This window comes from Trachypithecus francoisi, unplaced genomic scaffold (genome assembly GCF_009764315.1).
Source record: "Trachypithecus francoisi isolate TF-2019V2 unplaced genomic scaffold, Tfra_2.0 Lachesis_group8, whole genome shotgun sequence".
Classification (NCBI taxonomy): Eukaryota; Metazoa; Chordata; class Mammalia; order Primates; family Cercopithecidae; genus Trachypithecus; species Trachypithecus francoisi.
This window is the reverse complement of record NW_022681473.1, coordinates 34821647-34834517: the sequence shown is the minus strand read 5'-3', so window position 1 is coordinate 34834517 and position 12871 is coordinate 34821647. Positions and strand designations below refer to the sequence as shown.

At 43.0% G+C, this 12871-nt stretch overlaps 1 protein-coding gene across 1 annotated transcript; it reads right to left on the bottom strand.

Moving 5' to 3' along the window:
* Positions 1-3992: 3992 nt before the first annotated feature.
* KCNA4 (potassium voltage-gated channel subfamily A member 4) lies at positions 3993-11416 on the bottom strand. The gene is made up of 2 exons (XM_033204411.1): positions 10966-11416; positions 3993-7861 (listed from the first exon to the last, which is right to left on the bottom strand). The coding sequence occupies exon 2, from the start codon at positions 7077-7079 to the stop codon at positions 5118-5120; it is 1962 nt and encodes a 653-aa protein (XP_033060302.1). The 5' UTR covers positions 7080-7861; positions 10966-11416; the 3' UTR covers positions 3993-5117.
* Positions 11417-12871: the final 1455 nt, after the last annotated feature.

The following is a 12871-nucleotide window of genomic DNA, read 5'->3' as shown; positions in this document are numbered from 1 at the left end:
AGGAAGCAAGGATGGACTATTTGTGGATCAACTACCAAAATCATTTAGCTCCTGGCACCCTGGAACCAAAAATCTCCTTCCAAGACACCAATGACAACAAATGGACCAAAAGCTGAACCTTAAGTCAGCGACACTACCTCCAGTGAATCTGGGAATATGCTTTTCAAGATGACCGCACGACTTCATATTCAGCACATTATTTGCCTTATACATTTATTCCTGTCCCACAGGCCTGAAAGGGGGATGCTTGAATCTCACTTAGAGCCACTGCTCATTAAATATGTGCCATGTTTTTAAGCAACCAACTTATGCCCTGAGATTAATTTATTTATCCATAAATAAGGTGACCATATTTTCTAAACCTCAAATGGGGCCATATGGTCTGATATGTATTAGCATACTTTTATGAAGAAGACACTGTGAGAAATTGGTACTGCTATGGAAACAAAACCAAGCCAGAAATAAAACTCATATCACAGTCCTAATCTTAATTTACTTTTCAGAAGTACATATTCCCATTTATTACAAAAAAATAGCTCTTCCTCCTTCAATATTGAACACAACCACTCCAACAACCTTCTTCTCAAATAGGAATACTGATTTCCATACGAGAAAGTAGCACTGTCTTCTAACCTGCAATGGCTACATTGGTCTGGAAGATCCTGTGCCTAGAGTCAAGTTTCTTTACAGGCAGGAAACCAAAAGGTACCTTATATCCACATCAAACGTCCCTTGAAAAATTCAGAATGACTTTCGGGTCAAGGAGATTTCCTAGAACAGGCCCTTTTGTCACTGAATGATACCCCGTAATCATTTAAAACTGTATCAATAAAAACACATACACACACATAAAGAAGGATGTTACACTGTTTCCTGCACATGAGCACATCACCACAGGTTCATTTTAAAAATGTGAAGTGAATTTAGGTGTAGTTCTCACTTTCCCTAGCAATAGCTGCAATGTTAGTACTAAAGGTTCATCCAAACCATGAATATTAATAACAACGAAGAAGACCATTTCTGATTTGTTGGAAAGTAGGGGGACTACTGTTTGTGATTCCAATGTGATTAAAAATAATTTTCCATTGGTTAATATTGACTTCTTTAAAATGGGAAAATATGTATCTTAGTTCAGAGTATTTTCTTTACATATTTCTTATTCACATATTGGGTTCTATTTCAACACATGCTTAATAAAAAAATTTTCAGGAAGCTTCAGTGATCCTGTTTAAAACAAACTTGACAAAGCATGCAGTAGCACTTGTGAAACACTACATGTGTTTAAGCATAAAATGAGTTCCCTCGCACAGGTCAAAATACTGTTTACAGACAAGACTGCATGAAAACAAAGCAAGACATCAAAATGTTTACTTACCAATTTTCACCATATGAATTCAACTGAGGACTGAAGAGTTATTTTTCATTAAATGAATCCCTTCCCTTTAGAAGTTGTTAGAATAACAGCTTCAAAATACATCTTATTCATTCAGCTTAGTCTACATTCGAAAAAACTCAAACACCTGTTCTGCGGTTAACCTAACAGTGAGATTTTTATTTTTATTTATTTATTTTTGCTCCTATTACTTACTAAAAAATCCAAGCTGATATGACTTGAATGGTACTTAGAAAATATCAAGCTAGTCTGACATTTCTTTTACTCCACAGTAGAATTGCAGTACTAAAATGAACCAAGTAATAATGTAGCCCAATATCCCGGTGTTAGCTACACACACACACACACACACACACACACACACACTCCTGAGGATCAAGGAGATGAAACGATTTGCCCACGATTAACAAGCCAGCTCTCTTGACTCCCTAGACCAGCTGTCATTCCTGTAGCACCCATTGGCTCCCTTTCACAGAAATTCAAAAGGACTATTTATTCCTCCTTTCTTCCCCATAACTGTTATGCATAACAGTTTCCTTTCCAAGCATTTGCAAGAGAGAACAATGCATCCACCCTTGAAAAGACTCTGATTGGGATGACCCTCAAAGAGTGTGCTTTTGGTAACATCTATTATCATCTGAAAAGCAATAAAAGGATTCTAGATCCCAAGAATTAGGATCTCTAAAGAAGGTCACTTCCCTTTTATCTTACAACCAAATGTGTCTAGTGGCCTCTAAGATACAGTTTCCTAAATTAGTTACAAATACATCCTGAAAGCATATTCATCAGTATACATTTTTTACAAATGGTTCTAAAGCACTTTGACTAGTTTCAACTATGAAAAATGTTATGAATTCACAACTGCACTGGATGTCCTCACCTCATGAATTATCTTATAAGAGAAGTGTTCCATATAGAAGTACCCCCATACAAGTCTTGAGGGCTTAAAAGCTTCCTTCTCAGTGTGGGATCAAGATCCAGATACCCTAAAATAAATGCATCTTGCAGGGTGAAAGAAACCATGAGTTTAGTAAGATGACCTAATAATATTTGGTTTGAAAGCTCATGTCTGTCACTTCTTGACCCTCTCATCCTGGAAAAAAAAAAAAGCCATGTGCAATAAAGGTAAGCCCCAAATGACTACATTTCCTGGATTCTCAGAATTATTAATATAATGTCTTTTGTCAATCAAATTTAATAGAACTTTCAGATTTAAAAGGAGGTATTATAGAAACAATGAAATACAGTACATTTCCCTTCCAAACATAACCAAATCATTGTCATTGCTATTACAGAAAGTTCAATAAACATCCCTTATATACTGAACAGCCCCTAAATTATTTTGAGATATAATCTGACCTAGTTGGCTATATTGTAAGATACATGGTTTGTTGTTCACAGAGTCAACTTTCTATGCTATAACATGCCTGAATCTATCAGCAATAAACTATCTTGTGTCTGCATATCAACTTCTTGTAAGGAATGCAGAGTTAAAGCAATTACCCATAATTTTTACAATATCCTAATGAAGTAGATGTATGCTTGTGGGTTCTAAATCCCTTTTTCTCCCAGAGGAAGATTAAACAATTTAGAAATAACATCAGGCATTTGTATGGAACTCAACATTTCAGATGTTTTGCATGTTCTCATTTGTTTGGCATAACTCTGTAATGTAACATGCTTCAGTTGCCCTCTTTTTTACCAATCATGAAATTTGGGTACAGAGATGTTAAGTGATTTTTCCAAATGAATTATAACCAATCCAAATAGCCTTACCCCTAGTCTGACGCTTGTTACGTTTTTGCCCCAAATCCAAAATGTATTAAAACACTATCTTTTAAATCTTATTGTAAGATGGTCTTTTGTTTTATCATTCTCTGTTGTCTTCTATCGATCTTTGTTCTTCACAGTTAATCAAAAAGGTGTTCTAGAAAAGTGTTTCTCTACAAGTGGTGGGGAAAGTGTGGAGAGGGAATGCAGTTTTACTTTTAACCCTAATGTTGAATTTACTTTGAATTTCAAATACCATTAAAGGAGAGGTAGGATTTATGTAATTATGAAATGATGGCCTGGATTTTAAAAAACTTGAGAAAGGCTATTTTAGGTCTGTTTGTTTGTTTGTTTGTCTTTAGCTCACAGTTACCAGAGTTCACTATGTGCCAAAATAGTGTATGGTGTTGCTTGTTTTGTTCCCCACCCCACCCCCACCAACCAGAGCCCAAGACAATCATTTTATAAAGAATAGAAGTTAAATAAACATTGTGGAAAAAGGCCTCTTATGCATTCCGAGTTTTCTAACCTATACCTCATGATGATTTAATAGTGCAAGGCTGATCACTAGTTGTTATCTCATTCTAGAATGCTTTGTCATGAGTTAAATGCAGTTATATGTGTCATAAATTCCTTTAATAAAGATGGTGATGATGATGTTGAAACCAAATTTTTGACACAATTCTTCCTTATATCCGTTTTAGCAAATATAATGTAAAAATCTGAGGTTAATCCCCAAATTCTGTTCTTATATAACTGCACAAAAAAATAAACTTAATAAATCTAGCATTTATGTTTCACATTTAATAGAAAATTTTTAAGCCATAATCACTGTAGCTGCTTGGCATCTTATTTCTTCAAGAATTCTTTCAGTGCATGCATTAACTTTGGTTAAATTATTCTGGAGTTAAAAGGCAGAAGAATATATAAAATAGTATGATTTCAGAAGCATCATTGTAACAGATCAATTTCAAAAGATTCAGTTGCTAAATTTTACTTCATAATTCCTTTGTCAATCAGTTATTTAGGTTTTAAAAGAGAAGAGAATCATGTAATGTTATCTGCATGGTTATTAGTCTCACACAATGAAAAGAAAACAATAAAATAAGACTAAAGAAATCATTCTTCCAATGATTGTCATTGAACTGTTACATTAGTAAACATTCACAGTATGAAGTCTCTCTCAATCTCCAGCATATAAAGTAGTGCAAAGAAAAAAAAATCCAGTCCTGTTACCTGCAAACAAAACTTATTACATATTCTCCAATTTCACTTACTCTATGTTAGACATTTGCTGTTAAATCTTCCCAAAATTAATAACAAAATATAATCAATTTCTAAAGGCCCTTGCAGCCTTTTTAAAAGTTAATTTCCAGTTAAAAATAAACTTTAATTAAATCCAAGATAAAATTGTGACCTATATTCTATTAAATAATTTACTTTCTTTTTTCTCTACACAGTATTTCTTACAATTTTTAAAAAACAACTACTGAATCCAAAGACATATGATATGCTGTTAAAGCACTGATAAATGACTGCTCAGATTCATTAGTTCTTACATAGTAAATACTCCAAAATGCCAACTTTTCCCATCACTGCACAATTACTAACATTGACAATTTACTTCACACACACACATATGCACACACGCGCACACACACTCTCTCCATCTTTACTGTCAACATCTTTTCCAGTTAATGTGCAAAATTCTTGCATTCTAATAAAAATATAAAGATAGATTTGCTCCTATTTAAACCTCCCTCTTCTCGAAGATGTATCATTTATTTGATATGTAATACAAGTTTAGTAACAATTATGCCATGTATAACCATTAAATAGTGTACTACTGTATGCATTGGATCATTTGCATATTTCATTTTCATAACTGCACTCTCTATGTATAAATATATTTGGAGATGCTGAGAGGGGGGCAGTGGCAGGTGGAGAAAGAGATTCACACATCAGTCTCCACAGCCTTTGCATTAGAACAGTTGTTTTTATCTGTCTCACTGTCATCCCCCTTTCCCTGACACTTCTCTTCCTTTGCACACAGAGATTCCTTAACTCCTTCTTCCATCTCTAGATACTCTGATTTGTCCCCCAGGGAAGAAGAAGTAGAGCTCCGAAATTTCTTGAGCAAATTAGAGGGGAGGTATGGGCAACTGACTGCATTCTGCGTTAGCTGTGTCTGTTCCTCATTTTCAGTCTCTCTGTGGTAGAAATAGTTAAAGTTAGAGACAATCACTGGCACTGGCAAAGCAATGGTTAATACACCCGCAATGGCACACAGGGACCCGACAATCTTGCCCCCCACAGTGATGGGCTTCATGTCCCCATAGCCGACAGTTGTCATGGTCACCACAGCCCACCAAAATGCATCTGGGATGCTTTGGAAATGGGTAGTAGGTTCATCCGCCTCTGCAAAATACACAGCGCTGGAAAAGAGGATGACCCCAATGAAGAGGAAGAAGATCAGAAGGCCCAGTTCCCGCATGCTGGCTCTGAGGGTGTGGCCCAGGATCTGCAGGCCTTTGGAGTGCCTGGAGAGTTTGAAGATCCGGAATACTCGGACCAGACGAATGATTCTGAGGATGGCAAAGGACATGGCCTGCTGCTGCTGACCATTGCCACCCCCCTGTTGCTGGGCCAGGTCAGTGCCCAGAGTGATGAAGTAAGGCAAAATGGAGACAATGTCAATGATGTTCATGATGTTTTTGAAGAAGAGTGCTTGGCTGGGACAAGCAAAGCAGCGAACCACAAACTCAAAGGAAAACCATACAATACAGACTGTTTCCACGATGAAGAAGGGGTCATTGAATATTGTGTGCCCTGAGTTCTCTGGGTGGGGTGCTGAAGTGTCATTCAACAACCCACCATGCCCACCAGCACTCAGTGCCATGACGAGATCCCGGTCGTCCCTAAACTCAGGCAAGGTTTCCAGGCAAAAGATGACAATGGAGATTAAGATGACCAGGACAGACACAATGGCTATGCCCCTTGCAGGACTGGAGCTCTCTGGATATTCAAAGAGGAGCCAAATCTGCTTTTTAAATTCATTCTCAGGGAGGGCCCTGTCCTCCTCCTCTCTCACAAAGCCCTCGTCCTCCCGAAACTTCAACAGGGCCTCCTCCCCCAACTGATAGAACTTCACCTCCTCGGTGAAGATATCAAAGGGGACATTGACTGGCCTCTTCAGGCGGCCTCCTGATTGGTAATAATATAAAATGGCATCAAAGCTGGGGCGGTTCCTGTCAAAAAAATACTCATTGCGCAAAGGGTCAAAGTACTGAGTCCTCTTTTCAGGGTCTCCCAACAAAGTCTCTGGAAACTGGGCCAGAGTTTTCATCTGGGTCTCAAAGCGTAGGCCTGACACATTTATCACCACACGTTCACAACAGTCACTGTAGCGGACTGAACTGTAGCCACCACCGCCCTCATCCTGAGGCAGCAGGTCTGTGTAGGAACACTCATCCCCATGGTCATCTTCACTATAGTAAAACCTTCCCTCCTCTTCTTCCTCCTCCTCTTCCTCCTCATCTTCCTCCTCCTCACTCAGCTCCCTCAGGATCTTCTCTTCAGAACCACTGGGCATCAGGTCAGAGCAATGAGGGAAGCTGCTCTGCCGGTGGTGGGCTTTCTTCTTCTCAAGCCGCTGTCGCCTCCTCCTCCGGCTACCCCGGCTGCTCTGAGGGTCATGGGAGGTGCAGGCCCCACGTGACTGGTGGTGGTGGTGGGAGCCCCCACCAGAACCCCCGCTACCTTCAACAGCAGCTGTGGCTGCTGCAACAGCAGCTGCTGCAGCTGCCCTGGAGTGAGCTAGCCTCTCCCGCTCCCGGGCCCTGGCCTGGGCAGCATAACCATAAGGCATGTGACTGTTGCACCCTGAGCTCTCTGCACTCACCATTGCAACCTCCATGGTGGTGGTTTTCGGAAATGGCTGGTTCCAGTTGTAGGAGAAGAAGAAAGAAAAATAGGGCAGCTTCTTTTCTCACCAAATTAAGGTAAGTTTGGAACCCTTAAGCAGATTGCTTGGAAGACTAAGGATATTTTCAGTCCAACTTTGCATTTTCTGTTTTTAAATCAGCACGCCCCATGCTCTCTCTTCTCAGGGATTCAACATTGCTCTCCAGAGCTTGGCTGGTCGAGATAAATAGCCTAGCACTCTCAAGACTAAGAAGTCCGAAAACGCTGGAGTGTCTCAGACACCTATGTTTTGGGGGCAGATGTTGAAATGTGGAAATATGTCTGGGATGTGGTTAGTGATGATGCTGCAAGATTCAAAGGCAGCAAGTGTCTGACAGCCAGAAGTTGTGCCTAGAAAATGAAATACATTTTTCTGCCACAGAAATTGGCCAATGCTCAGTCCATTAAATTTAAATAAAATGCAAATAAGCCTTTCCTGTTAGCACTTGCCTTCTAGTGATGGATCGAACCATGTTAAGATGTGGTTTGAAGTATGTCCAGCCATTTCTACTCAAAGTCTATCAGGATGATTCTCCAGGCTCTCCTTTTAAGTTCATCAAAGGCTTCCTGGACCCAGGTACAATGCCAAACCATAGATAGAGGCAAAGACCCTGGGAGGTAGAGAAGGTGCTAGATGAGGTGTCAGCAGAAGCAAAACCAGCTCTGAGGTCTCCATAGAAATCAAGGAAATGCAGAGCATTCTTCAGCCAAAATCATGCGGAAGAAGCACTTCACCTGAAAAAGGATTGGAAACAAGCATAGGAGAAAAGTAAAAAGGAAACAAATCATAAAGAGCAAAGTGAGCATTTCTCTTCACATACACATCCTTCTCTTTTCTTCAAGAAAGTCACATAACACACCAAGCACCCATACATTTTCAAGATTATGGGGCAGGCTATTCTCACTCATAAACATCATTCTTTCCTTCTTCTTCAGATATTATTTCAGCTCAGTTTATTTTTATGGTAACTCAATTATTTTTCCTCTCTCCACTCATGGCTCACATGGCTCTTGCTTCTATCTTCCCCTTCACCAATGCCAGGTCTTAATTTTCACTGTCACTCTCTTCATTCCACAAAAATAATGCTGAGACTTTACAGCTGCTTCCATCATTCATCTATTTCAAGGCAATTTTTAAAATTTCCACTCATAAAGTGTTTCTGAATTAAGTGCCCTTACACTCCTCTCTATCCTGACTCAGGATTGGGGAAGTCGGAAAAAAGCAAAAAAACCACACACAACAGTATTCTTATACTTTGTGCAGGCAGCACCACTTGAATGCACTTCAGTCACCTCATCTATAAAGTACAAATAATAACACAACATCCCCCATCTCATGTTTGTAAGGACTAAATGAGATAATGGATGTCGATAGAATGTCACAGTGCCTTTTACCTAATGAATGACAATAAACACTAGCAGTTACGAATAACGTGACAGCAACCTACATTTTTATTGTCTGTCTACACAGCCCCAAGTGTTTGTGTCCTTAGGCCACTAACTAAAGTAGGGGAAGATGGGACATGAGGACATACAGGACATCCTGAGACTCACTAGTGGCCGTTGTTAAGTTGGCACTGCCTGACTCCCTACCGCATGTCCCCATTGTTTTTCTGTTCCCCTGAATCCTGAACACTCTCTACCACCCACAGGCTAGGAACTAATGCCAGTTTCCACATCTCTAATAACCATCTTCTGTCCTTGGCGGTCGCTCCATGTTCACCTCAATGGTTCCTCCTCCACTCTGCTCAAGGGGCTATCTCCTTATTTTTTAAAATGTCAGTTTGTGTGGACTTCATTCTTAGCCTATCGTACTTACCCCCACTTCAATAAAATCCACATCCCTAACATTCCCCGTCCTCTCTCTTTCTCTCTCTCTGCCCACTTTTATTTACAATCTCCCACTTCCGAATTGCATGTCCCTTGCAGCTCCAATCTGCTCCCTCTGTCATCTGTTATTCCTGGCCCTTCTTCTTCCTTAGTTTGCTCTCTCAAGATCCAGGTAATTCATCTCCTCAGCCAGGTCCTGTAAAAGCCCCCATCCAAATCTCCTGTCTCCTCTTGATTTTTCCATGTACTCTGTTCAACAGGACTTCCAAGAATGCAGGGAGTAACCCAGAGAACTGGAGAGAATGATGATAGTCAGAATTCAGGGCATCTACCAGCTTCTATTACTGGAAGCACTTGGAAAGCATAAGAGAAATGGCTTTCTGAAGCCATTAACAGGATTCAGCTCTTGACCACCTGCTGCTCCTTGATGATCCTGTCAGCCTAGCAGCCTAAACACACTGAATTTTATGAAGTGACAAGCATGGAAGTGGCAAACAGAGGTCTTCCCAATCATACACCCCTTCTCAATCATACACATTTTCCTAGGACAAGGAAGGCATTTGATTGCAACACAAACTCCAGAAAATACACCACTGAGGGCCTCTCACATGCCATCTCCCTTCCTTTGCCTGACTCCTAACATCATCTCATACTCTGAAATGTTTACCCCCAAGGAGTTACTAAATCCCTACTTACAAAACCATCCTGGGGTGACATTCACCTTGGAGTGTCAGGCCAACATCCTTTCAAGACTGGTACAGACCAAATAGCCTGAGAGTTTTCTCAGTGTCTCCCCCAACTCCCCCAAAACAATTATAATTTCAATGAAGCCCCAGTGTAACCCAAGTTCCTGTATAGTTGAGTACTACACACACCTGCCCTCCCACCCAACCGACTTCCAGAAGGTCATAAATTAGCGAGTCTTCTAATTCACCATCAGCTCTTCGGGAGTTCTAGAACTGCCCTCTTTCTGCTCTACACCAAATAATTTCATATTTGTTTATTTATTTGGGATTATTTGTCTTTGTTTATCTAACTCCCTCCTCCACCCTACAAGTAGCAAATTGCCTTCCTTTTAATCATCTACTAGTTATTTCACTATCCCTGATCTAGAAAAGGAGAGAGAAAGAAAAAGAAGAGAAAAGAAAAATCATTCCTCCCAGCAAATCAGACTGGTTTAAAATCTCTCTTCTTTCTCAGGGTACTCTTGTTTGGATAATCTATTCAAGCCAATTTCCAGGAGCCTTTATGATATAGATCTTTGCAGAGGAATTTGTCTTCTTCTTTAACACCATTAAACTAATAGGATTTTGCAGACTGCCTATTCCCCAATCCCGGCGCCCCCAAACAACAGCCAAGCAACCCGCCCCTCCTCCTCTCACCCCTCCAACAACAAGGCTGTTCGTCTCTCAGTGCTAATTTCTGCAACTGTGTCAGTGTCAGGGTGGTACCCGAACCTTGAGAGAGAGAGAGAGAGATTGAGAGAGGAAATCAGAGAAGCCAATACCGTGAGAAATACACACTTCAACGCACGCCATTTATGCAGCCCCTATGTATGTTGCTCAAATGCTCGGAAAATGCACGCAAATCCAAACGTTGGGAGAGGCAGCAATTCAGACCCGTTCACCGGCTGTTCCCAAAAGAAGGGAACCGGTGCGGCTGGGAGGAGGTGAAACGATGCTAAATCTTAACGCCCCTCTCGTTGGGAAACGACATCTTTAATCGCGCCGTCGCCTCCAGACCTCGGTTCCCGCTCCAGCACGTTAAGCAGGGCGCACTCACCGCATCCCCGGGGTTGGGAAAATAACAACTGTTGGCCCCCTGGAGCGCCGCGCAGCATCCGCACCTCCCTTCTCCCACCTCCTGGTTTATTTTTAACCGCCTTCCATTCATGCCCTTCTGTCACATTCCCGATATTATTTATCCCTCAAATGTCCACTGTTTCTTAACAGCCAAAAGAAGAAGGTGGAGGAAAGATTAAAAAAAAAAAAAAAAGGTATCATACTTACCGTTCCCCGGCGGGGCGAAAAATAAAAATAAAGAAAATCCACCGGCTGGCTTGTTTTTCCCCCTCAAGCTGCAACAGCTGGAGGAGGGGAAGAATGATCTTGGGTGAGGGGGGTGGTAAAAGGAATCACTCGGGTTTGGCAGGTGGAGGCTCCAAATATCCACAGAACAAGTTCTGTTGCCTGGCCCGGGGGGTGCACAGGGTTCTCGCGGCTGGAGTCTGGGGGTGGGGGTCGGGGCTGCCCCAGAGAAGACCCCAAGACTCCTGGTTCCTCTGGAGTTCAGCACAGGAGGGATTGCCTGGGAAAGGAAGTCAAGGTTCCTCTGAAAAGAAACAAAATCCTAGACAGCAACGATCACTTGTTAAGCCCGAATTCCTCCTCCAACATCCATCCCTCTCTGGCTCTCGCTGGCTGCGGGAGCAGCACACGCCTCCCCTGGCCGCGAACGCGCGCCGGGCGGGGGCGGGGCCAGGGCCGAGCCGAGGGTGTGGCGTTCGCGACGGTCGCCAGGGGCGCCTCCCGGCGCGGCTGGGCGGGCGCAGTCACGACGCCGCGACTCCCCGCACCCCGGCTGGGCCCCCCGACTCCCAGGATCTGGGATCAATTCCAGGAGTCTTTGGCTCTGGTCCCCAGAGGAGAGGAGCAAATCCTGGAGAAGTGTCCCCGCTGGGGCCGGAATAGGGGTTTCGACGGCAGCGCGGGAGTCCCCAGAGGGCTTGGGAGCGGGGAGCTTCAATGGGAGGTGCAGTCCCGAAAATGGGGTCCTTTGGGACATCTTCTCCTCTCCCTAACTTGCTTTCTCTATATCTCCCCTCTAGCCCCGTCTTCTTTTCCCCACCCCACCCCCTCCCAAAGCGGGTTTGTTGGGTTAGGAGGCGGGTGCATCTCCGGCGAGGCCGCTGGCAGGGAGCCCTCCTGTGCCTGCCAGCGCATGCAGATCCCTCAGTCTCCGCCTCCCTTGTGTACAGTAGTTGGGCGGCTTCAGCGCCGGGGTTGGGCCTCCGGGGCGCGGAGGAGACCGACTTTCAACCTGTGTTCAACCCCGGGCAGGGGAATGTTACAGAAATTGGAATCAGGCCCAAGCTAGGGGCTGCGCACGGGAGGCAGCAGTCCTAGGGGAGGAGGGTTGGAGAGATGAGTAAGTTGCAGGGTGGGCCAGGGCCTGGGGGTTTTGGAAGGCGGGGGAAGAGCACGCAGCCAACCTGTTGCTGCAAAAAGAAATACGGCTCTGGTACCGACTCCCTGAGGGCTCTTTGGATCCTTCGGGATAGAAATCAAGGGAGATCGTAGCAAAAAACAAGTTTTTTGGTTTTCTTTCTTTCTTTCTTTCTTTTAATTAAAGCTTGTGCGCACAAGGGAGCTAACACCAAGGGGAAAAAAAAGTGGGCTGTTCCTCGAAGTCAGGGTGTGGGTTTCCTTTACGGGCCTCTGCCGTAAGGGCAAATAAGGGGAACTATAGGCAGGGCATGTAGAGGTGGAGTTTTTCTGCTGCGTGCATAGTGGTTTAACATGCTTCTTCAGAGGACGTATGTATCATTAGCATCTTAAAGCTCCACCTCTGGGCGTGATTGTTTGCATTAAATTAAGGAAGAGGTCACTGTGAGTTGAAAGTTAAACCTAGCTGCGCATGCCAGGGCCTGGGGCAAGTCCCTCGTCCCCTAAAGCAGAAACTTCTGGTTAATAGCTTCTTGGGCTTTACATGCTAATTGACTGGAGTTACAGTTTAAGGAAGAGTCTTTCCTTGTTTCTTGTTTATTTCTTTGGGCGACATCAAAACAGGAAAGTAGACAGCTTGCATGTCTCAGGCTTGCCAGAATCAACCGGGCGAGAGGTTTGGCTCCTGGGGGCACTCCATCCTTAGTGATCTCTCCCACTGCCCACCTCCATTAAAAAAAAAAAAAAAAAA